General features: G+C 47.3%; 1 protein-coding gene across 3 annotated transcripts in view; it reads right to left on the reverse strand.

Moving 5' to 3' along the window:
• The window catches only part of MVB12B (multivesicular body subunit 12B), a 56,724-nt gene that overhangs the window by 22,498 nt on the left and 8,398 nt on the right, over positions 1-25,828 (reverse strand). For all 3 annotated transcript variants that reach the window (XM_027650099.1, XM_027650100.1, XM_027650101.1), the window contains exons 3-7: positions 23,545-23,652; positions 20,474-20,570; positions 17,389-17,518; positions 16,976-17,098; positions 5,201-5,298 (exon numbers count right to left, since the gene is read on the reverse strand). In XM_027650099.1, the coding sequence (XP_027505900.1) occupies positions 5,201-5,298; positions 16,976-17,098; positions 17,389-17,518; positions 20,474-20,570; positions 23,545-23,652 (556 nt within the window). The remainder of the gene's footprint in view (positions 1-5,200; positions 5,299-16,975; positions 17,099-17,388; positions 17,519-20,473; positions 20,571-23,544; positions 23,653-25,828) is intronic.

The raw sequence follows: 25,828 nt of genomic DNA on the forward strand, positions 1-25,828 counted from the left end.
GGGCCATGGCCAGGCTGCACCAGGCTGAGCCCCTCTTTCCCTCTCCAACCCCTCAGACCACAGTTTGCTCTGGCCTATATAGAAAGTGTCTTAAAGAGGGAAACAAATAATAAACATCATAAATATTTATATATAAAATATAATAAACACCCATTTAAGTAAATATTTACCTCCTTAAGGTAATAAATACTGGGGTATGATTCCAAAATAAACAAGGGAGAGCTGTGGAGGAAGTGGCACCTGTAAGAGCTGCCCATGGAAACCTCCTCCTCCGTGGTGTGCTGGCACACACCTCCAGCCAACACCAGGCTATGCTGGTGGCCGGCTGTGCTTCCCCTCCCTGGTGCTCAGCCCAGCTTCTCACAGAAAAATATTCACACAAGCAATTGTGTTGATAATGCAGTTAAAGACAATCACATAATAATACCTTTAAGGTAAGAAATATATGCAAAGACATCGCTGCATCAAGTGACTGCTCCAAAACCCAATGTTCCTCAGCAAATGAACGACTGGTGCTGCAGCCTTGATCCCAGCACAGACATTGCTTTATCAGTGGATAAAGTGTGTGATGCTTTGGGATGTGACATCTAAGCTCCAACCCAGAGGACATGGATTTTTTCCTCTGAAAGAGAATTTCAGAGGAACTTTCACCTGCAGCTCAGCAGGGTCTCAAACTGAACTGAGAATGCTCTGAGCAGTGGGAGATTCTTAAGCATATTGTAAAAACCACTCCAGTTAACTTTTATACAGAGCAAATAATCTGTGTTTCTGGATTCTTCTTTATTTCTATGGATTAACACAACTTGAGGTACCAAATTTATGAATGGCATATCAGTGTGTCAAGCTAACATCATTCATTTCTTAAGGTATTTGCATAAATGTTTTAATTGTTTGGGGATGACAGCTGGCAAGAGTTATTTCAAAATATCATCAATAGACATATATTGAAACAAGTTTTGGTTTTGTTCTGTTGCTTTTCTAGAATAGTTTCCATACTTAAGTGTTCAAAAGATGAACCTCGGTCCTATCCCAGGGTAACTGATCCTCTTGTTATCTCCAAATTTCTGCCAAAATAAAAATCCTTGGAAAGGTTCATATGACTGAAGTTGGGTTTCTGGCTACATGCTGCCAGCTGCCACAGGATCTGGAAGTTCACACAGTGGTCTCCTGCACAAAAGTGGCACAAAGGGTCTTTAAGTGCTTTGTGCATACATTCTGATGGGGTTGTACAGACTGTTTGACAGACTGTGTGCAACACAATTTCTATCACAGCCAGACAAACAGGTCGAGAGAAGGGATGAGACTGTCCTACATTCAAATTACATAAATCTGTCTGCTACACCCCTAAAACACATCTACTTGTAAGGTAACAACAAAGACTACAGGGGAATTTTAGGGAAAAAAAAAAAAGACAACCCTGCTCAGCAAGAGTGCAGGGCCACAGAGCAATGGCAGCGAGGGCTCTGCCCACCCAGCTTCAGCTGAGAAACCCCCACTCCGGGGAAGCACACGGCTTGGACCAGCTCATGAGCTCCCACAAACCACACCTGAGGCCACCAAACTCTCCTCTGGCAAACTCAGTCACCAGTTTCCAACGCAACACCCTGCCACGTGCTCTGCAGGGTGCCTTGAGCCTTTTTTCCACCCCTGATCATTTTCCTGGGATAATTGACTGAGTCCACCTCAAGCTGGCCGGTTGAGGCAATTCTGAAAGTGCAGTCCAGGGCTGGGCAGGGCTCTGGGCAGGCAGCTGTGCCAGCACAGAGGGCAGGGCCTGGCTCCTGGGGAGGAGGTCGTGCGGTGGCCACGCAGCCGCCCTGAGTCCGGCCTCGGCCGCAGGCAGAGACAACTCTGCCTGCAATCAGAGCTCGAGGGGACTTTTGATGGGAGAGTTTGTAATCCAGAAGGTTTCCGTTTCAGTGGCACTTACAGAGCAGAAAACTCATGGAGGTAAGATCCCGAGAGGCACCAGCACACTGTGCTGGAACCCAGTGCTTAGTTACTTCAGAGCATTGCAGTGTTAGAGCCCATTCAATTAGTGGGGCCTGCAGGAATATTTGCATTCCTAAATCTCTGGGTTCCTGAAAGGGTTAAAGCTTATTATTAGCATATAATTTACAGGTCCCTTCTCCCAGGAAAGAAATAATGCACAGTAAATGCCACATTCATTTTAATAATACATGTGGCAGTCTGTGCCCAACATCTGCACAAAGGTAAAGCAGACAGATTTTTTTGACATGTCCCACTCTGCCATCGAAACACAGGTTTTTTGTTTTGTAAGTGACGGAAGGTTTAATCAAGAAAGCAGGCAATTCATCAATCGAAACAAGGCTGCTCACACCGCCCTGACAGCACACACATGGTTTTATACAGAAGAAACCTGGCCACCTGTCAGCAGCACCTTTTACATCAGGATATACAAATACACTGGGTGATCAATCCTCCAGCTCTTCCCATTCATTTCTTCGTTTTCTTATTATATTTTTCTTTATGCTAGATGTTGCCCTCATTCTCTGCAGGGATAGATGGGAGACAAGGCAAGCTATGGCTGTTTATACACTATCATAAAAATTTATATACCCTTAGAGTGACTTATTTCCCTTCTATTTGAGTACCATTATTATAAATAATTTTTCACTTCATTCAGGAATTTTCCCTGTATGTTATTATCTGTGCCTGCCTGCGAGAGCTGCCTCTCCCTCACTGTCCTTGTGCCTCTGATAAGCCAAAGCAATATGCAGGCAGAAGATGCTCAAGTCTGAAATGAAGGCAGTATGTAGTCACAACAACATCTTAATTAAGCTGAAGGCCATGAGAAAAGACTGTGCTGTGAAATACTGAGCCGTGTCTGCTGACAGGTCTGTCTGGAGTGAGGCATTCTTCTTCCAGCAGCTGCACATTAAACCTGTCAGCTCCTCAGCACCCCGCTCACAGCAGCACCCACAGACCTTCTGCACATTAACTTAGAACTAATTCTGCCTTTTGGTCTGGGACGTGTGGCACGAGGTGGGACCAGTGAAGGTGCTGGGCACGAGGATGACGCCAGCAGTGCCAGTGCTGCACTGCCATGGTGCTTAGCAGGCTCCTGCTGTGGGGTCTGGGCAGTGCTTCCCTATCTGCACCCTGTCAGGGACTGACTTACTAGTTTACTGCACCAAGAGAAGCCTCCTTAACTTTCTGGTCACCCGATGTCTCGTTGCCAAGACTGGCAATGACAAAAGGCTAGTTAAAACCTGTAATTGTTGCTTTCAGGACCATTTTTTCCTTGACTCCCGTTTTGTGCAAACAACAACTGCATTACACAGTCCAAGGGGTAATGGGCAGTTCCAGGAAGGAAATGGTCATTCTGCCAAAATGCATTTGAGATAGAGAGTAGGATCGACAGCCAAAATTCATGTCACCTTCCACAAACATGCTGAACCCCAGCTTTAAATGTCATTTTCATTGACTACTGAGAAAATCTTGGGTGTCTACAGAGAGTGAAGCGAGACCACGCTGCAGCTCTTCATTCCAGCCCTCCCTTCCCGAGCAGCTCCTCCTGTGCCCACCACAGACTAAGGCAGTACCAAAATTGGAAGAGAAGAGACTGTTCTTAATGCCTTTTGTTTCCCTCACCAGCCCCAGAAACCGCTCCACTATTCTGGGAGCCAAGAGAGGGAGCCCACAGGCCTGTCTGCCACGCAGGCACAGAGGAATCCTGTGTCTGCCAGAGAGCCCGTGTTCCCTCGCCCACCACACCGGGGTCCCCTCGCCCACCACACCGGCCACTCGCCACTGCCGCCCACACGTCTCACGCACCCACCCCACCCCGGCAGAGATCCCACCGTGGCAAAGCGTGGCCTGGCAAAGCGTGGCCTGGCAAAGCGTGGCCTGGCAAAGCCTGGCCTGCAGCACAGCTCCGGTGGGTGCTCCTAAATCTCCCGTTGCCATGGCACTGCAGCGAGCACTGCAGATAGACCGGACTGGCTGCACACAACACCAACGGAACAGGAAAGTTGGGAACGGTTTCCACAGCACTGTCTGGGGGCTAATCCACCTCAGCAAGGTTTAAGCACACAAAGGGAATTGTCACAGCACCTCATTGCAGCTGCTGACAAGGCAGCCATGGCCAGGAGCTGTGCACGAAGATCCTGCCAATGCACGGGATGTTTCATATGACAAGACTCTTTCTTTGGAAAGGGCTCACAGCTGCAATAGCCATTTCAGCATATGCACAACTCATATAACAGCATTTCAGGACAAGAATGTGCAATTGGAGGAAAAATAAGAGTTATATACTTTGAAATGTGCTCATGCAAACATGGAGAACTAATGCCCTGCCCAGTTCCATAGGCCTGTTTTGTGCTTTGGCTGTAAGGATCTGGAAAAGTGTTCAGGCTCTTTGCAAAGGGCTCCTCAGGCTGTGCAGTGAGCAGAGGCAGCCCTGCACACCCTGGAGCAGGGTCTCTCGCAGTAACACCCACACAGAGCTGCTGTTGGGCATTTGGTGCTTTCCCAGGAGAGAAAGCACAGCTTCCCATCTCCATGCAGGATTGTCTCATGTGAACACAGGAACACGCCTTCCCTTACATTTCCAAATCTATTAGGGCAGGAGAGTAACAAGAAAAACAAGGACTGACAAGAATTATGCAATTGTTATATTCTATCTCTTTAGGAACCCGAAGCTGCAGTTTCAGGCAGAGATTACCTTTTAAATAACCCTTTGATTATGGTACACGAATTAATGCCATGTTCCCATGTTACAAGTGTCACTCACTATTAATAGCAAAAACCTGTGAATGGCACATTTTTGTCATCTTCTCTTCCCTGATTATGCACAAGCAGTACCTACTGCACAGCCCACTGAATCCACTGCTGTTTTTTCTGGGTTTCCAAACTGTCCTAAATCTCCTTCAGCCAGAAGAAGGGACTGGACTTTCACTACGTTTTGATGGAGTCAGGTTTAAAGGCAATATTTTTTCCCCTTTCAAAAACAACATAACAAAGAGAAAATTGTGGCTAAGTGTGATTCTACCATGCCTATCACAATATTTGTTCAGGTGTATTCCAGCACCCTGGCTGCTCTCAACTATTCAATGGCGCTGATCAAAAGCTGATGTTGTTCCATGGGTACCACACACCTGGCTGTTTGCACATGCAGGTTTGCTGTACTTGGTTACACTTCCGATTCCACAAGAGCAAAGAAGCCGTGGCAGCTCACCTGAGATTGCATACAGGTTGGAGTGCTGGTGCTCCAGGTCCAGGCGGGTGCTGTGACTCTTGCCCCGAAAGCTGGCCGGGAGTGTCAGCGAGATATGCCTGAGGGAGAGAGAGGGGAATTGGGGATGATGTTACTACAGAGCAGAAAATGCTGCTGCTGTCAGCTCGCTCCAGCCTGATGACTCCAGTCAGGTTAAGCAGCAAATATTGATATTAACGTTGCTTCCAAAACTGTCTACACACAATGTCAGCCTCCTCCACCCCCCTGAGCACTGGGCTCAGCCAAAAACTGAGGGCTGCAACAGTGACCATCTACCCATGGTGGAGCATCCAGCCCTGGCAGGGCATCCACCCTGAGCAGGGCATTTGCCCCTGGCCAGGCACAGCAGCTCCACTCAAGCCAGCACCCAGGAACAGCCCACATGGCTTTTCGCTTTTAATTAAAATCTGTATTTTTCTAATGCAGATCCCAGGTCTGTGTGAATTTTAATAAAACGTTATCATTAATCTTCTGGACTGTGTTGCCACACATAATGAAGAGGCTCCCTCTTCACAGAGGGGTTCAGTGCAGCACGAGGGAGTGGCAGCAGCTCCCACTTCACCTGGACACAGGCAGACCCTCAGCATTGCCCTCCTGCCAGAGGGAGAACCAGGTGACCTTTGTGTCCTCCTGGAGTCCCTGTGTGTGACACAGGGCCCTGTGTATTCTCCAGCAGAGCATCAAACCCACGTCCTCAGCCAGCAGGTTTTGTCTACCACATGAATCATCTGGAAATTATCTGTCTTTAAAAACAGGACACATTTTGGGAAGAACTATGTATTTTTAGCCCTCAATGCAGCTGATGGTGAACAGCACAGATAAAATAAGAAAAAGCAAACATCAGTCTGAGTTTGCTTGTGCTTCCCAAAGCTATTTCTAACCAAAAAAAGATGGTGTGAAAATATATTTGAATTTGGCTATCAGTTTGCTGTTTAAAACACAATCCACATGAGAGTCTCTGAAGAAGCAGGTTTGTCATGAACACACTTTAAAACAGGAGACCACTGCCTGTAGGCATGACACACTTTTCATTTGGTTTTTAATAGCAGTATCCAAAAATACTTTCCAAGGCACTGAAACAGCCAGTAGAAAGACTTTGAATTTCTCTGGTCTGCAGGGGAACTGCTTTCTTCACCACAAACAGAACAGCAGGAATTGTTCTGGAAGCAAACAAAGCAGATCTACTTAAAAGGGTCATTTCTAAGGAGAGTATTTTTTAGAAGTTTGTACCAGCTTGTGCTGCAGGAGAGGCCAATCCCCTGCCCTCCAGACAGCCCTCCTGCACAGCCCACTGCCATGCTAGGGAGGTGACACACGTGCCCTCAGGCAGGGCATTGCAGGGAGTGTCCCACAGCTGGCTCAAGGCAGCACTGCCTGAGCACCAGGACACAGCCCTTGGCTCCAGAATGCAGGCAGCAGCCTTCCAGCACAGCTCTGAGCCCTTTGCTTGCAGAAAAATCTCTGCAGCACAGCCCCAGTGGGCCCCACCGTGCCAGGCAGCTCTCACACACACACAGCAGATGGAGGGGGTGCACGGGCCACGTGTGCAATGAAAACGAGTCGCTCGCCTGCCCAGGACCTGACCACACACACGACTGTGGCAGCAGCAGGTGTGCCCAGCCCTCACTGCCCAGCTCCACAGGGAACCCTCAGTGGGCAGCACTCCCACCACTGCTCCTGGGGCTGGGGGCAGTGCCAGCCCAGCCTGGACACCAGGGGCTTGACTGTGGCTGTAACGAGGGCTCCTTGGGAAACAATGGCCTGCATCCCTGCCCTGGGGGCCACTTGCCATTCCTGAGGTAGGACAACTGGGCATTCCATCTCTCCCACTGAACTGCACGTGGACAGCCGGAGAGATATCTCCAAGAAGAACATCAGCTGCAAGCCTACAAGACAGGGCAGTGACTGCTGGATGGAAATCAGGTCTCTCCTTCCCCTTGTCCTTTTACAAAAGCATGACTTTGTAGGGAGAAATGGGAAACAAAGCCTAATTTATTTTAAATTAATGCAAACTTTGGCCAGGATCAATATAACTTATACCTACAAAGTTGACTGCATAATACATTTTCCTTATGTGTTGTAAGAGCCAAATCATTTTGCATTGTAGAAGACAAAAAAAAGAGGCTGCCATTGAAAAGCAAGAAAATCCCAATTACAAAGTCCCCAAGTTCCTAAACACATATCGTGGAAGTATGTGCAGCTCTGCGGCATATGGCAAATCAATTACTAGTTCAAATTTTAAAACAAAAACATGGTAGATGTGTTGCACAAATAATCAAGAACAACGGTTTGGTTTAGATTACAGCGGCCACTAGAGTTTTGAATACAATTAATCATCATTCCAGGCAATGGGAAGCCATACTGACACTTATTCCTAATTTGAATATTTAATTAGGGTGAAGTTCTTCATCAAATTACCACAGAACTGGGAGGAAAGCCTAAAAGATTTAAACAATTACTACTTTAACCCTTCCACAACTTCTCACCTGTGAGCACAACAATCTTTTTACTGTTTTGCAAAGCTGGAACATGCTCAGGCAATGTGAGAAGACAGCATGTAAAAGGTACTACAAACATCCTGGGAAAGGGGCATGGACACCCAGCAGCCCAAAGGGCTTCTCTGCCCAGGCCAGGCTGGCACAGGCTTCTGACTGCCTGTGTTCCTTGGCCTTTACCAGAGCAAAGCTTTCGGGCCACATCTCTATTTTAGCAGCAAGTGTGGTTTCTCCCAGGGCTTTTGTGGTTTGGGGTTTGTTGTTGTTCAAGTTGGTTATTGGTTTGGTTATTTTCAAGTGAAGAGCCTGTCCAAAACCATCCAACAGGCTCCTGTATTGAGGGACACCGAAGCTGCCACCCACAGCTGACCCGGCACAGCTCCTGCCTGGGAGGGGTCCCAGCTCTGGTCCTGCACCGGGAGCTCACGGGATGGGGTTGGACCCTGGTGCTGCTCCAGATCTGCTGCACCTCCCAGCACCCCATGGGCATCCTCTCTCTGCACAGCCCTGCCTCCAATCGCTCAAACACCCCTTCATGTGCTGTATTAATCCATACGAGAAAATCTCTTTTAATGAGGAGTGATATATAGTTATGAACTCTCTAGAGCCATAATTAGAGCAAACTAATTGAAGTTGTGTTTTGACACACTTTCCAAATTCACGGGTACTGCATGACATATTCACAACACTACTGCTGCACACCGTGGTGACAGCAAAATCATTAGGCTAATAACACTTATTTGCATTCTGATCATGCCAGCAGCGGCCGTTAAATGCTGCCTCAACCAGTGCTCGTTTACTCAGAAAGTTTCCACTGGAAGATATTAACAGTAATTATTAGTACTTTAGCGAATCTCTGATGTTTAGGAATGGCAACTTGCATTAACTATCCCCATGCCAATTATCTTCCTTTTGAACTGTCACCAGAAGCAGCTTTCCTCCTCCCCAAAAGGAAGCCATGCTGCAGAAAGACTGGACGGTCCTGGTGAGGCCAAGCACAGGGCTCCAGGCTGTCCCTCCACAGCTGAAGTCAAACCCACTGCTTCAGCACTGTTTCAATGCCAAAGATATTTTTCTCCAGCATACAAAAACTTCCAGACAACTTAGGATGATCCCACTGCAACAGCTCAGGACAGGGCAGGTTTAACCATTCTCTTCATTTCAGTTGCTCTTTTAGTCAGTAAGTCCACAGAAGTCAGCATGTGATGAGGAGATCTTTCACGTGCAGGTGAAGGGGATTTGAGGTCTGTGCACATTATGGCCGCTTTTTGAATGTTTTTGGAGAGTAACTCACATAAAACAGGCCCAGGAATGCCTGACAGTTCCAAACTGGTTAAGAACTGTCTGCAGGAAGGTGATGAACTGCTTTTGAAGTGAGGGGGCAAGTACTCATAAAAAGGAACAGAGGATCACAAGGGGAAATGCCAGATATCAAAGGATGCTTCATAATTCATACAAAAATATCAACAATGCACAGCAAAAGCTGAATGGTAAGATGGGCTTCAGACCCAGCAGTGACAGTCGGGTGGTACAAGTGTGGCACCCAGAGCAGCATCTGAACCATCAGGCAGCAAACTTTGTTTCTTTCACAACGACCTTCAGAACAGAAAATCCTTCAGTCTCATGGGAATACCTTCCAAAAAAAAAAAAAGGACCCTGCTTTCCATAATCAATGATCATGGAAGGATCACGCCTCATGAAAAACTGAGGACAGAACAATTAAATTCCAAGCTATAGATGGCTGAAAACACACCTAAAATGAGTTAGTATCAGGCTGCAGCTCTCAAGAAACGTAATCCAACTCGAAAGCTTTGCCTATGGAGACTGGAAAAGGCCCATTTCTAAGAAAGGAGCTGCTGGGATTCCACAGACTGGTATCAGAGGACTTGGCAACCACCTGCTGTACCAGGAGGCATTTCCCAGACTGCAGCTCACAGCCCAGCAGGTATCCATAGTTCCGGCAGTGGCCAGATCCCAGCTACAGTATTTATTCACAGCCCTTAACTTTGACTGTGCTGGGGTACTGTGCTGCCAGAACACCTACCTCATACCCCAAAGAACTGCAATGAAAACCAAAACTGCAAGGCAAAAATCACCTCGGGTAATGGACTTCATTCCAGACAATCTATTCTAATCGTGTAAACCAAATACTTAAATACTTTCTAAAACCTTCCTGACCCTTTCCCTAAAACAAGCAACATATGGGCTTTGCAAGCATTTCATCTCATTCCAAGCTACTAAAATATCCTGTTTCCTAAAAGTCAATGAGAACTGGGGGTGCCAGATTCAGATTTTATAAAAGCCCAAATGCAGGAGAGAATGAAAAAGGGAGTAAGCAATTCTTTCCATGTTCAGATCTCCCCGTTTAACTTTCCCAGCTGCAGGAAGGGAGGAAGGCAGCACGTGTTCTGTGCACTGCACACAGCTCGTGCCCCCTGTGTTCCCCTCCCCAGACACCCACGCCACGACAATGGGAGTGATGTCGCACTCTCCATCAAACAAGAGCAGCCACTGGTTGAACACACGAACCCCAGTGATGTTCAGGAGTGCACATGATCTCCTGCAAACCGGCAACCCAAAACAGTTGGGCCTAATGCAGAATGAAACTCCTGCAGCTTCCTCTACACGGGGATTAATTCAGATCAGAGGACTGGAGTAACTAGGACAGAGCAGCTGCCAAACAATAGAAAAAACCCAACGAGTTTAATATACACCGCTTGGAAGTCTGAGCTGCAGCCCATTAAATCCTTATAGGCAGAGGCTGCATCAAAGAACTGAGACCTTGCAGTGCAAGCACGAAGTGCTTATGAAGTGGTTGTCTCAGCTGAGCAGCGCCGTGTCTCGGGAGGCTGCGGCGGGAAGCGCGCGGCTTCCACATCCTTCACGAGCTGCTCTCCAGAGTCAGGAGTTTTCAGATAATGAAGTAGTAGGGAAAAATTGCCAAACAGCAGAAATACTCCAACAAGATAAATTACACATGGTGCAAGCTTCCTCGGTTAGGATTTTAAATTCTGTCAAATTAATCAGCACAACAAAGCCCAGGCTCACGTGCACAGTGCAGAGAACGGCCCCTCCCAGGGGCAGGGGGTGGGGGGGCTGCTGCCCAGACCTCTCAGCTCCTGGGTGCTACAGGCAGAGCCTGGCCCATGGGAACACTGACGCTTCCCCTGCAAAACCTGCTAAACAAATATTCCACATAAAGACTCATTTGGGAAGAGCACATTGTCAGCACTTTGCCAGTAATAAATAATGACAGTCCAAACACTTTACTAAAAGCAATAAACTCAAGAAGTGTTTTGGAAAATGGTGAAAGTGACTGATTTAAAGAAGGAAATATCTGAACACAACCACATGCACTTCAGGGTGAAAGTGCAGATTACAAATCAGCAGTGGCAGAGATCACAGTAAATAGCAGACAACACACAACTTTTAGGAAAAAATGCTCAATACCCCCACAGGGCTTATTTAAAAACCCAGAGTACAGCTTCTCCAAGCGGGTACCTTCGGTTTGGACTTAACAACCCTATGCTATGCCCCCAAAAAAACATGCCTCCAGGAATAATGCAATACAGCAAGAATAGGGCTCTATAAAGAAAAATGACTCTTCACTTAGAGTACTCCCCAAATTTTTCAACGCATTCTCAAAATCAGCTAAATAAATCAGGATCCTTCTAACTACAGTTCATGGTTTTCCTTCTCAGCTGCTGCAAGGGACTCTTGTGCCTGGAAACCAACTATATTGTTTAAACATTTTTTCCTAATCATCATTTTCTACCACTAAAACATACTGGACTGTGACCAATTTTTGCACGTCTTCATCCAGCTGAGCTGGACGCAAGCCACACGGTCAGTGCCGTTTCATAACAAATCCTTTATGGGAACCAGACTCTGGAGAAATGTGTGCCAACCCCGCTTAGCCACCCAAACCATCATGTTCAGATCTGCACAGCCCATACACATCATGGACATTTCATCCTTACATTTCCTGCTTACCATCCCCACAGAGAGCATCCATAGAAACACTGCCACCAGGATTCCACTTACTGTTTCTGTTTCATAGGGTTTTTAATCCATTGCTGCTAAGATGTGACCTCAGTCCTTATGCCATCCTTGGCTTCTGGTAAGTATGTAATTTAAAAACTAGGAATGTTGTGCTGTGTTTCGTGATGCGAGTGATTTGAGCATTCAAGCCAAATAATAGATTCAACATGTAATAATATAATTACTATATTGTATTTTTTACTTGATCTTATAGGTCTTTTCCAACGCAAAAGATTCTATGACTAGCTGCAAGTCAGAAGGTGGTTGTACTTTAGAGCTCTCCAGATTAGAAAACACAACTCCATCAAGGCAGCGCTTTGCAGAAAGGACCCCACTCACAGTGTTTCTCAGAGCAGTTTCTAGTTACACCAGAAACATCCATCCCAAACTACTCTTTATCTAGCAGCATTTGGTTCAGACGAGGGATTTAAGGCAGATCCCCATGGCTCTGTGGAAGCATCCTGGCCCTCAGGCCACTGACAGTGGCTGCCCCCGGGCCATGGCAGCTTTCTCAAGTCTTGGCTTCTTTCTACACCAGAGCAGAAAAGCACTGAAACCCTGGAACCTTTTCCCTTATGGACTCTTCATAAAAATCTATTTTAAATGCCTTAAAGAAAAAATTAATATAGTTATTTCTAAATAATAGGGTAGCTACTTAAAAAATAGGGAAGGCAGAAGACTTCCCACTTCCCTTCCACTACTCCATTGCACAGTCAGGCTGGGGCATCCCAGCCCCAGCTCATCCCAGCCCCAGCTCCAGTCCTCTCACCGGCTCCTTGGGGCTGCTTTTATGACCTGCCACAACTGCACATCATCAGCCTGCAGCAGAAAGCCACACACTGATCCCTTCCCAAGCTTACACCACCAACTTCAAACACCCTTAATAAATCAATTTGAAAAATCAGACTTCTCTGCCTAGCAAGGAAATTTTTACATTCCTCAACATGAAGCTCTACTGGGAGCAGAGAACAGCAGCAAATCTTTTCCTTTTTCTAAGGAGGGGCAGTTTAACTAATGAAAAGGTAGCTGGGAGCTCAGGAGGAAAATTCACACATCTTGCTCTTATTCCAGGGATTTAAGTAGGGCAATGGCTATGTACTAATCAAAGCCAAAGTGGCACTTCCCTGGTGCAGTGCTCTGCCAGAGCAGTGTTTGAAGACCTGAGCACTGGGTGGCACAGACAGATCTGCTCCAGGCAGGGAGGGAAGGAGGGACCCAGAGCTGCCAGGGCTGAGCTGCAGCACAAACGAGCTGTTTCTGTGGGTTTTCAGCCCCAGGGGTCAGGCACAAGCCAAAGCACAGTGGCTGCACGCTGGGCCCGGGCTGCAGGAGGAGGCAGGAGCAGGGAGAGGCTGCCTGGACTGGGGCAGAGCCCAGAGGAACCACCATCTCCCCTGGACAGGCCAGCACGGGTCCCTGCGGCCCCACAGGAGTTGCTGTGGGACCAGCACCCGCCTGCAGCTCCCTCCAGCCTGGAACACCTGCTGCACAGGCATCCTGGGAAGGAGCTCTGCCCTTCTGAACAGGCACACCAACGGCTGTGCTAGCACACGAGAGGAATGCAAGGAGATTGCAGCCAGATCTTCCCTCTCCTCTCCCTGGTAAGCCATTAACCTTTTGGATGACAGCCTCACAAACCAAATGACTGAATCACTCTCAGGGTCAGCGCAAATCTACATTTTCAAAACCTGACATCTACAAATAAAAAGTTGTGACTGAATCCCAAGTCTCTCCAAGAGGGAGATTAAACACCTGTGACACATCATCTGCAATCAGAGTGCTCCATTTCCCAAAGTATCCATCACAGATTGATAACATCCACGCAAAAAGTTAAGTGCAATTATGTCTGTCACTGTAAAACACACTCCGGCAGCACTGGCTGACATCTTGCTTGCAGCTGACTAACTGAGAGTGGGCTGTTTGAGTGACAGTGGCAGAGGTTCCTGAAGGAATCTGCTCCCGAGCCACAGAAGCCACCCAGTGCTCAGAGCACCACAGCCGGGATGAAGCCACTGCACAGGCAGCTGCAAAGCAAAACTGTTTGAGGTTGCTCCCAAAATGCTGGACCTGGACTTGAAGAGGAGAACTCACCCACAAATCCTGCTCCAGCCTACTCCAACAGAGCCTGAGGTATGGCAGGGCTGAGGCCAGAGACGCTGCTCAAACACTTGTGACATGTGCTGTTCTTCAAGTCCCCACCCAGGCACTGGCAACCTTCGATGCACAGGCTGGGTGAAGCAACAGTGTGCCAAGGGCCAGGTGAGTCAGCTGTTACCAGCACCTCCTCTGGGGGAGGATTACCCTCCTGCTCCCCAGAGCGATGCTCCCATGCAGCACAAGCCTCGTGCACAGAGCAGAGGTACTGAGGGAAATTACATCCAACTCCCTTGTGTGACTCAAGCCTACAAAAGCCACCCTTCAGCAGCAGGACAGGAAACTGCAAGTGCATTTCTCCAGACTGCCATTAGTGCCAAGAAGCTGTCGCAGGATTTGAAGAGAAAAGAAGGAAAGCAGCTTGATGCCTGCACAATGGCATGGCCGTGCTCCACAGCACAGCATGCCACCCTCACCAGGATGTGCCAGGGCTGCCCTCAGAGGCCATTAAGCCAAGTGCCCGCAGTAGAAAACACCAAGGAGAAGAAGTGGCTGAAAAATACCACATGCAGTCCTGCACGACTCTCAAACAAAGCCTCTCCTTGTGCAGCCCTGACTGTGAGCCATAACCCCGTGACAGGAGCAGCAGAAGCAGCACTGCTGACGTGCAGCAAGCTGTGCAGGTCACACCTCTGACACATGACCAGACTCTGATGTTCTGCCATCCACTGCCATCAGCACCTTGTACCACAGATCACAGGGGCTGGTGCAGAAATAAACATCTCCCACAGTAAAAAGTTCTTCCGTGTTAGAAGGTTATGTTGTGCAGAACACTGGTGTGTTTTACTGGTTTAGCTTATATGCAGCATTACCAATTGTTCTGAACCACCCAGGCATACCATCTTAATTTAGAATTATTCTATAATGCCAGACAGCAACTGAGGAAAGCAGCTGAGATATGTTACCATCCCAACATCAGACTCTCCACAGCGCTCCATGTGGCACTGCTCACCAGTTCTCCCTCAGCACTGAGGCAGCTTCAGAACAACTCACTGCTGTTCCTGTCAGGATATATCCACATGGAATATATCAGCAAACTGGCTGCCAGTGTCAGCTCCTCTCTCTATGGTGAGGTAAAAATAAGAGGTTACTTGTGACTACAGTCTTTCTCAAACACTGTGTTGAGCAACTCACCACATTGCTGATAAAGTATTAAAAGAGGCTTTCAAGTAGTCTGTGTTCCCTGTAATAATGAAATATTTGCAGGATGCACCTTTATATACATTTATATTTCTTAAAAAATATATTGGATAATAAATAATCAGAGTAAAAAAACCAGACATGAAAGATGCTTTGAATGATCAGGCTGGTGGTGTAAAAGTTACCTGTAAATCACACACAGGGTGTGAGAGTGGAGCTGGCTACAGATAGGTGGGTTTTACTAGGAAGCATTAATGCAACATTCAATTATTCCACTGCACACTGGCTGGTTTAACTCAGCCAAATTAGAATACATTTTATATTGACTATTTTGACATTTGCTTTATTTGGCAAGTAAAACAAAACTGATCCAATTTCCTTGGAGCCATTGTAAACCATAAACTGTACAACAAGAGGTTATAAAATATATAAGCCTTGTAAACACTTCAGACTGTCACTGATGCTCTGAGCTCTAATTTTGGCCCTGTTTCCAACAGCTCTGACTCTGTTCTGCAGCCTTCCCTGCTCAGCCATAAAGTGACCCTTCTGCACTCAGTGACTAAGCACTGCCATTGACATTCTCTTGTTATGTTAATTTTTTTTTTTTATTGTGGAAATCTGCCCAGACAGGAATTTCTTGGGGACAGAAAAAGAAGATCTATGCTTTAAAATCAAGACATCTTTCTCTCTGATCTCACATGGCCTGGGCTGGCCTCTAGCTTGTGTCCAGTAGAACTTTAGAAAAATGTCTCAAGTGTACACACCTGCCTTAAAAAGACACCTGATACCTTTTTGGGGAGCATTTTACAGCAGTTTAAAAGCATGACTCTGAAATGATCTGTAAATCAAGACTCCAAAGGACGTGAGTAATTTCCACCCATGTGATACAATGACCTTTGATTCCCCTGGAATTTCTCTCGTCTCTTCCAAAATTGTAGCCCTCAATAGTTCCTGTAACACTGTAAAGGTACCTGCAGTGCATCAAATGCCCAGTGCAAAAATACATATTCATCTAACGAGGCAAAAGCCCAAAGGGACCGTGTTCTCCACGCTGTCCCCAACAATGGTCTGGCCCCACTCAGTCCATGAGCCTCAGCAGCAGGACCCTGCCTCACACTGGGTGCTGTGCTTTCACAGTGAATGAATGCCAGGAGTGCAAAGTGCTCAGTTTAACCTCTGTCTGGGATGGTTTGTGGCTCAACACCACTCAGTTTTGCCCGGAGAAATCCAGCAAGTAAGCTGTCAATACAAGACTATTGACAAATATACACACCAGCACATTGGTTCATACACACACACAAACACTGTCCATAACACAGGGAGAACAGCCCGGACAGAACTGTGCCAGCCCCTGCCCAGCAGTGCTGCTCCCATCAGTCACCACACGATGAGCGGGGCTCGTGTCAGCTGCACGACTGCAGCTCAGCAGTCGGGTCCAAGAAAATAAAAATCCAAGAGCCAGTACTTCAAACCATGAGTGGACTGATCCCGGAGATGTGTAAAACTTGTTTCCCTAATAGAGTCTGTATGATTGCTTCTCCCTCCCTCTGCTCAAGGAGAGCAATCGGCCTGGCTGCAGCTCTGGCCCACTCTCACGGGTTGGCCCACAGGTACATGTTGGAAACCACAACATCCTGCATAGTTTGAAGCAAAGGAAAGGTGCAGTTTGCTGTTTCCCTTCCTCTGCAGGCCTTTTTTTTCTTCTAGCTTCTTCATCCACATGTCTTTACACAATGACAGACAAAGGAACTTCCAGCAGGCAAATACTTCAACAACAGCACATTCCCTCATCGTGCCACAATCATTCCATAAGAATGCAGTACCCTGGTCTTGGTTTCTCAGGCAAGGTTAGTAACCACACACCACGCAGCATCAAGCAGAAATGGCTGGAAAGCAGAAAACCTACCTGGGCAGGTTGGGAGCAGGGGCTGAAGCCGGTGCTGGGGCAGGAGGAGCCGCAGGCTGTGCGGGGTCGTGGTTGCGTGGCACTCTGCCCATCCGGTACCAAATGCCCATGCTGTTCAACTCCCTGGGTAATCAGCACAGAAGGCATCAGTGCTACAAACAAATGCTGCACATATGCATGAGCATCAAGCACTGACGTGTTTCACGAACACCTTAGTCAGTGAGAGCCAGTCTAACTGAAAAAAGAGAATGAATTAATTCCTACATTAAACCCAGCAACACTTGTACTTACTTGGACTTTTCTAACAAGTTTCAGCTCTTACAAACTACTACTCAGTAACTACAGGAACACAGGGTGCGTTGCCTTGGTACAACTGAATTTACAACAACAGCTTTGGAGTGAGGGTTACTCACCCTATGAATGTGTACTGAGGAGGGGCCTGTTTAGATCTTCCCAGGATTCGGATATCACAGATGGCTGCCTCTGTAGAATCTCGAGGGATGAATTTAATGCACAGCCTCTTCTTTCTGAAAGCTATTTCTTCTGGAAAAACAATGCAGAACACAGGGTGTGTTTTATGCAAGATTAGGGTATAACGTTATTTATTGTCTCTCCACATATTAGGCAGATAATCATGGCAAAAACTGGTGCCAAAGAACAAACATGTCAGCAAACCAGTCAGTGCAGTGCCATTCAGTGAGGAACGTTTCATCAGGAGATGTGTTATGGGCACCACAATAACCAGATCTCCTCCTGCCCTCCGCAGAAATCAGCCCCATGTGTGCCCAGTGCTGCCACACAGTGACGAATGGAGCTGACTCTGCCAGTGCCACACACCTCTCACACTCCCTGCTCCTTCCCAGGTAATGTTTGCCTCACTGGCCTGGACAGATGTATCTATACATTTCTCTCACAAGCATCACCTCTAGGAATGTACCTGGAAGCACAACTGGTCAGTTCATTCTGCCAATTGCTTCCAACCAGTCACCTCCACCAAGAGGAGGGGCAGGCAGAGCCCACTGTGCAGACAGGTCGAGGGTAAGAGCTGTCTGCCCAAACCTCACACATCCCAAGTGTTAGTGACATCTCCTCATGCAGTCAGCAGGCATGGAAATAATACTCCCACAGTGTTTGCCTTGGTTCTTCATAGGGACAAACCAGAATCACAAGGCAAAACTGCCAAGACCTCCAGTGAGGCAGCTGTGCTGCTCTGACCTGTGCTCTGGGGGTGAACCTGCTGCACAGCCCTTTCTGTTATGTGTCACGGAGCAATTCCACTTGCTTCCATGTTATCCATCACGTAAAACTCAACTCAAAGTTAAGGCTTATCTGTATAATGAATTCACATATCTGCAGGCTGTCTGTCTGCATGCAGACACAATGCACAGCCAGCTCTGGGGCAGTCTGTGACCACAGGTGGCACTGGCACACAGAGACAGATTCGCAGTGCTTGGAAACCATTGCTCCATCTCACCCTAAGGAGGCTCAGGGTGACCAAAATAAGGTTCCTGTTTGGATGCAGGCACTTGGAAGGCAGGACACAAGTCTACTGATAAACTGAAAATCTAAAGAGCAGATGCTGAATGAAAATCTGGAAACAACCAGCAACTACAAACAAATGCCTGCAAAATAAAACCCCTTCAGCTTAATATGAATGAATATCTTCTAACTTAAAATAATGCTCTCACTTCAACAGATGGCAAGCAGCCCTGACTCTGTAGGCTCCTCCTGTTTTGTAATCCATACCTTGGGAGAACAGCAATCCATCCCAGCCCCTGGAACCTGCCACTGCATCAGCATCACCAACCGTACAGACAGTGTGAGGTGTGCCAATACAGCATCTGTGCATGCAGCTTGCAGTTACAGCGCTGCTTTTAGAGATGGTAAATACCTGCATCTCTGAAGTTTAGTTCTTACCCTGATTTGAAAAACTAGGGCATCTGTTTGAAGCGCCTAAAACTGATTTTAGGAGCCTAGGGTTTAAGGTTCCCGCACCTGAAAATTTTCTCAGGACCTAGTAAGGAGTACTGTATGAAATATACTTACTGCAAGTCAGCTGCCACTTTGAGAGGAACACAGAGACACCTGTAACTTCAAATCTAACTCTGAACAAAATCAGTGCCTCTTATTTGACTTTCTCCACAAGTACAAAGCTGAGTATTTGCTTTTGTCTGTGGTCTCTTTCACACTTGGCTGGAGTCTGCAGTCTCCAGCAAATGTGGTTTAGGAGCTGGATTCAGTAGTTACACATGCTTAGCCAGAGTTAATTTTAAGTAAACCTATTATAAACAGTCAATCGAAGTGTGTTCATTCATGCCAACAGAGGCAGAGATATGCACTGCTTCCTTAGTACAGGCAGTGCCTCTGCTTTACAGACTGTGGGGTGACAACCCAATGCATTTCAAATTAGTAACAAAGCCCCCTTACACTCTTCCACCAGGACTTTCACAGAAACAGCAGCAGCAGGCAGTAAGGCCCAGCACTCCCAAGGGTGAGCAGGATAAGCCAATAACTCCACCTCACACCACATGTGCCCAGGAATTCTCGAGGGGCAGGGAGTGACCCAGGGGAATGGGCTGCAGAGCCTTTCGCTTCCAGGTGACAGGTTCCAATCAGAACCAGATTGGAGCGACTAAAAAACCATCTTCACATGGTGGAGCCCCAAATTCCCTGCAAAGCAGGCTCATGTAACCCCTTTCTGCTCGTTCCTAGGCTGGATTTCATCACTGACACACACTAGGACAGCCCTGCTGTGATCAGCAGCTGCACACTGAGCACCAGCGCTGGTGTCCTGCCATCCCCTCACACTCTGCTCCCACAGGGCTCGTCCCCTGCCAGCCCCACACCCTCGGTGCCCACTGCAGAGCACAGGGCTGCCACCAGACACAGCTCCAGCAGCCGCTGCCTCGAGTCCCAGTGGAGCTGAGCTCACTCTTTGGGAACTGCTCACTTAACTGTTGCAGTGAAACGATTCTGCCTTGCAGAAATGAGAATGGCATTCCCCCTGAACACTGCACTTGTGCCTTCTCTCAGCAAGCACAAACCTATCTCACCCCCTCAGCACCACCTGGCAGGACGTGGGCCCTCGTTTGTTCGTGGTGGGAGATGCAGAGCAGGTGTGCATGAACACAGCACCACAAGCACAACCCCTTCCTTTCAGTGCATTTGTGAACACCTCTCTGCTCCTGCTAGGCCCAGTCCACCCTTCAAAATGAAAAAATAAACTTTCTTTTCCTGCCTCAAAGCTGTGGGGCTCCAGCAGGCGAGTGGAGACAGCCAGGCAGTCCCATTAAACAGCTTGAGGAGTCCAAGGAAACCAAACTGCTTCACTGCAGCCCAGAGCTGCCCCCACACATGCATATGTCAATCCAGAGAGCAGCAGTGCCAAAAGCAACCCTCTGCTTGGGACACAGCCCTCCATGGCCTGGGACACAGTCCTCCTCTGCCTGACCACACAGGCACTGGCAGAACAGGAGGCAAGAACAGATATCAACTCACGTGTATCGATGGTCTCCTGGATGGGAATGAAGCCCACAGGTAAAGTGTCCTTGATATCAATGAGCTTCATATCAACCAAGACGTTGCCTAAATGACTCTTCGGAGAGAGAAAAGAAACACGTGATTATGACAAGGTCACCAGAATCAAACCCAGCTTTTCCCCCCTGCTGAACCACAAGATGCCTTGTCCAAGCACAACTTTAAAAATGGTAAGAAGGTACCAAGCCAACCCTTGCAATGGTCCCCTCTGAAGGAACCAGACAACGATTGAGTAGGAGATACCAGTCAACTTTCAGCATTCAAGATTTTAACACTTCATCCACTGCCATATTACCAGATATTTGGAAGCACAACCAAATTCTCTGCCTTGGAAAACTGCAGTTCAAAGTACCACCTCCACCAACTCATCCACTGAGCAGGTCACCTCAGTTCTTAGACACTCTACACCTACAACAGCAATAGCAGAAAGCATCACAGGACGATGGCTCATGCAGACACAGCCAAAGTTATTACGTGCATTAGCTAATTAGTACTGAACAGACATGGTTCTAGCTCCAAACAGCACGCTCCAGAAGCACAGGCCATTTGGAATGAAGAACTTCATTTGGAGTCCATGTGAATTCTGAACTCATGCCTCATCCTATTAATCAAGGCTTGAAGAGCTCAGAGCACAATTCAAAGTGACAGCCTCCACAATGGTTTAGAGATCAGATTTTTTTTGCAGTTCTCATTAAAGCCAGCACTGCTGCCAATAATCTGGGTTCACGTATGGAAGAGGAACACACTTTAGTTACTGCACAGCCCTTACAAACAGAAATGCAATACAGAACAACTAAAATTTCATCCCAAGCCATCAAACCATATCAGTGAGTTTTACTGTTACTGGCTGCTAAGTACCTCCTTTAGTTTTTATCTGGCAGAGTTTTTCAGGCAAACCTCACTCTCTGATTATTCCACTGAACTATTTAAAAACATATTTAAATTTGCAGGCACTGAAATAAGGGGAGATCGGGTCTGTGTTTATTTTTTGGAGGTCCTGCATTTTATGGTCAACTCCTCAGCAGGAGGGCCAGCACATCTGTAGCCCTGTCCCACCAGACATGAGTGTGGCACACGTCCTTTGCTCATGTAAAGAGGTCGAGGCCGGGCAGCCCCACACACCTCTGACCCTCCACAGCCAGGGCAGCTCAGAGCAAGCAATGCTGGATGCTGCCAAGCCTGAATGTGTCAGTTAACGTGGTCCTGGCACAGCAAACGGCAGATGAAGTGGTTGCTGCTGATTCATCTTTCATGTTTTATTTATCCAAGCTGTCTGGCTGTGTTACATCAGTGGCAACTTCCAGCTGAACCACCAATCACTCTTCCATCGGCAGCAGACAGGTAGGAGAGGTGCCTGCGAGGAGTTCATTAGCTACTGGAAATCTGGGAGTAAGCACTGATGCTCTGCCATGTGCACAGGAGAAAAGGGGACAAAGCTCCCTGCTCGTGAGACCCACCACCCAGGACCTCCTCAACATGACACTCAAATACAGCAACAGCCTTATAATCCTCAGATATTGTTAACTGTTGAGAATGATGACTCTTCTAAAGAGACACTGCAGACTGGCTCTGCCATAACCCAGGTAACTGAGGTGCATTAACTCTGCTAACTACAACATGTTCTTCAGTTCCTGGTTCTTCAGAGTTCCCAGTGTTTTGGTAAACACAAAAAAACCCTGAACGTAAAACTTTCAACCCATCAATGCCCACAGGAGAAGGAGCCTCTCCCCTCCCCTCCTTCTGGATGAGGGAATCGAGGCCCTTTAACCCTCAGAGGTTTTCAACAGGGCACTATATGATATTCCCTGTGGCCAGAGAGGGCTGAGTGGCGGGGAAGCTCTTGCTTTAATTCATGCCTTATCAATATGAAGAAGGTAGTCTCAAATCACACCAAGCCCAGGGTTCCTGCCAAAAGCCCAAAAGGCACCAGCTGAGGATATTTACACTGTCTCTGCAGCCAGCAGCTGCTACTGTCCTGTAATTATTTCTGACAACATCACATTTCAGGTAGCCACAGATACACCTAATATTCATATCAGCAGAAACCTTTCTGTTTAATAACCTCCCTGCCTATTCTGGGGCTGTTATTCCTGTGACTGCATGTACTCCAGAATGAAAAGCACAATTATTGTCCATCTACTCCATGAAGTGATATCTAGAGGCAGGCAGGGAAGCAGATGGAATAAAGGTCAAATGCTGGGAACTGGTGGCCCCAGGCTCTCCTGTCAGGACCCATGAGCAGCCTCTGAAGCTGCCGTCACTTTTCTCTTCCCACTGCGGTGAAAGCACAAGTACAAAATGGTACCTCCAGCTCCTGACAACTGAGTCTCTGTGAATATCCAAACCACGACCAAAGGCAAGATTACCCACTAGATGGAGTGCATTCATTGCAGAAGTCAATAGTTCCCCCAGAAAAGAGGAAGTTTTCACACAAGCCTCAACCAAAACCACAGCAGAATGCATCAGGCCCCCCCGCACAGCCTCCTCTCCTCCACAGAAGTGTGGGCAGACAACTGCCACTAATCACAAAATAACTTAAACTTAATAGTCACATCAGATTAAAACAATATAGCAGCATATGCACAACGTGGGCACATTTTCAAGAACCAGCAGCAAAAACAACAAAGAAAGCAAGTTAATCCTGCAAGAAAATATCCGGGATGCCCCAGGAGTTCCTTTACCAACACTATCTCCAGGTTTTGTTTCTCAAGGTAATTTGGGTTAGAAATCCATCATGACCATGAATGTGCAGTGCCCACTGCTGCAGCAGGAAACATGAGTGTGAGGGGCTGCTGAAATGCAAACGTTCCCTTTTCTGCTGCTTTTATTGCAGATTTTGTCAGCAATTTCTTTCCATGAGGAACACAGACAAAATGCAAATATCCTGCTATTGCAGTTTGCCTCCTGACTCACCCAAACTCAGCGAAGCGCCTGCTTGAATTATAATTGGCTCCATAAAATGAATCATCTTATGGGTAAGAGCATACCAGGCACAGATGCAAATCATGCAGATACTCAGCAAACAGACTTACATTTTCTTTTGAAAATGATCTGGTGAAGCACAGGTACCGTGTGACCTTGGATTTAAATAAGCCATCTTTCCAGAGGTCAGCATCCAAGCCATCTGCTGTTTGTGCAACCTGCAAAGAGACAGAGGGAGAGAGGAGACGTGAGCTAAGATAAAGTTAATATATGTACAGTACTTCTTCCTCAGACCTCTCCTAATTAACAGCAGCTCGAACTCTCACAGCATCTCATTAGTTTCTTCACAAGGTGCAGCACAAAGAACTTCCAAGAGGAGGTATAAAAGGAAGTTCTAAAAATGCTGTCTCTCGGGAGCCCCTTGATTAAAGATGCTCTGACAAAGGCTACTCTAATGAGGAAACAGCAACTTGGGTTACAGTCTCCAAACAATAGTTTGGAAAAGTCAGCACATTGAGACTCTCATTACCACCCTACACGCAAGGGCACACCAGGCACGCTGTGAGGGTCTGTGGAGACAGCACAGAAACTGCCCCATCTCAAGACAATTTTCACAGAAAGCCATCAAGGAATTCTGGCTTCAGGCCAAAAAGCTGCTTCCAGCAGATGAGGAAAGCCCCAGTCACCGGTGGATTTTAGCAGCAGTGAAGATGCACCCTGCAAACACCCATCTCAAATGTAACCTCACGTGCAGTCAAATGGACAGCTCACACCCCATGGAAGGAAAGGAAACAGGCACCGCACCCTCCACAGACCAGACAGCAGCAGGAGCAGGAGGAGACCTCTGAGCTGATTCAAGGAGTGGGCAGGAGGCAGCACTGTGTGCTGGGAAAGGGATCTGCTCTCAGTAGCAGGGCACTCTCCCCACACAGCACAACCTGGTTAGAGCTCCAGTCCCAAAGGGTTTTTTGTCAAGTAAGAGAGGAGACGAGGTGGCAAACACAAGGAGAAGGTCAGCAGAAACAAGATTACCCCACCAGACCGATGTCTCCCAAGAGGAGATTCCAGCACGGTCCAAAGCTCCACAGAAGCACAGCTTAACTTCTTCCTAATGTCTCTCAGATGGGGCAGACTGCTCCACTGCAGCTCTTCCAAGCCTAATCTTACCATGAGCCCTTGGTGCCAGAGCAGCCTGATAACAAAGAGCTGACATTGGTTGCCACTGTTTGCACCCCTGTTTAGTTGAGTGGAGACTGCACAGGGCATAGGAAGCAAGAGCTGTGTGCTGACAAGGCCTCTGATTATCGCAAGTGCGGGAGAGAGAGACGTGTGTTCAGTCTGATCACAGCAGTGAAGTGCACTGGCTGCTCCCCACATTTCAGCAGCTGCTGTTTGCAAGCTCAGCTCAAGCCCTTGTACAACACACAGCTTTTGTATTCAGGCCTCTGTAAAGAAACATGCCTGATTTTTTTAAACAGTCACATTTTAGAATAGGATTTTGCTGGGATTTTTTTCCTTACCTGAATTCCTTGAATTCAGCTCTTTCCTGAAGTGCTAGTTTAGGAATATGTAAAATTCACATGCATCTCCCTCCCCTACAGGTAGAGTCAGTCCTGGTGAAAATATATTCAGAAAATAATCTGCTTGGGAAAACTGCTGGCATATAGGGATGGTCAGCTTGAACTCCATCCCTTGTGAGAAACAGTTTGAGGGACTAGACCTAGATTTCATCACTTTGTTCATTGATATGGTTCAAGTTCTTTGTGCTAGCCAGTTTTGTTAAGATGCTCAAAAATCAATGAGCAGCAACAGATTCATGTGCATCTGCAAAACTGGTGCTACACAACTTGCTGTCAAATGAACTTTTTATCTAACTTCCGTAAGCTTGAGGAACTTCACATGACTTACAACAATACCATATTTTTGAGGTGGACATTGATAACATCTTCTCTACCATTCACTGCTCAGGGCACAGCTAATCACAGCTGTCCAAGGCATCTGAAGGGCCCCTGCACTGGCACTGTTAACCCTCTGGAGAGAGGCCAGGCACTGTCACAGTCCAAATTAACCACAAATAAACCTAAAAACCTCCAACCCACACTACACCCATTTTTAGGAACAGCCCTGCCATTCTAACCCATCAAATATCTAATTCTAGTTGCCGAAATGCAACAGTCACAGGCGACATCCTCGGCAATGAACCCTGAGTGCTCTGCTCTGCCTCATCCTGCTGAAGACTTTTTCCAAGCCTGGAGAATGCAAACATGCACGAACTGGTCAGAAAACTCACGTGGAGAGAAAACAGAGCAATATAAACTTCTTGCATCAGCTGCTGGGCTCCCACAAGCGAGGAGGATGCCCTGCACCCCTGGAAGCAGTGCTGTGGCTGAGCAG

This window comes from Corapipo altera, unplaced genomic scaffold, assembly GCF_003945725.1.
Source record: "Corapipo altera isolate COAL_440 unplaced genomic scaffold, ASM394572v1 268, whole genome shotgun sequence".
NCBI classification, from domain to species: Eukaryota; Metazoa; Chordata; class Aves; order Passeriformes; family Pipridae; genus Corapipo; species Corapipo altera.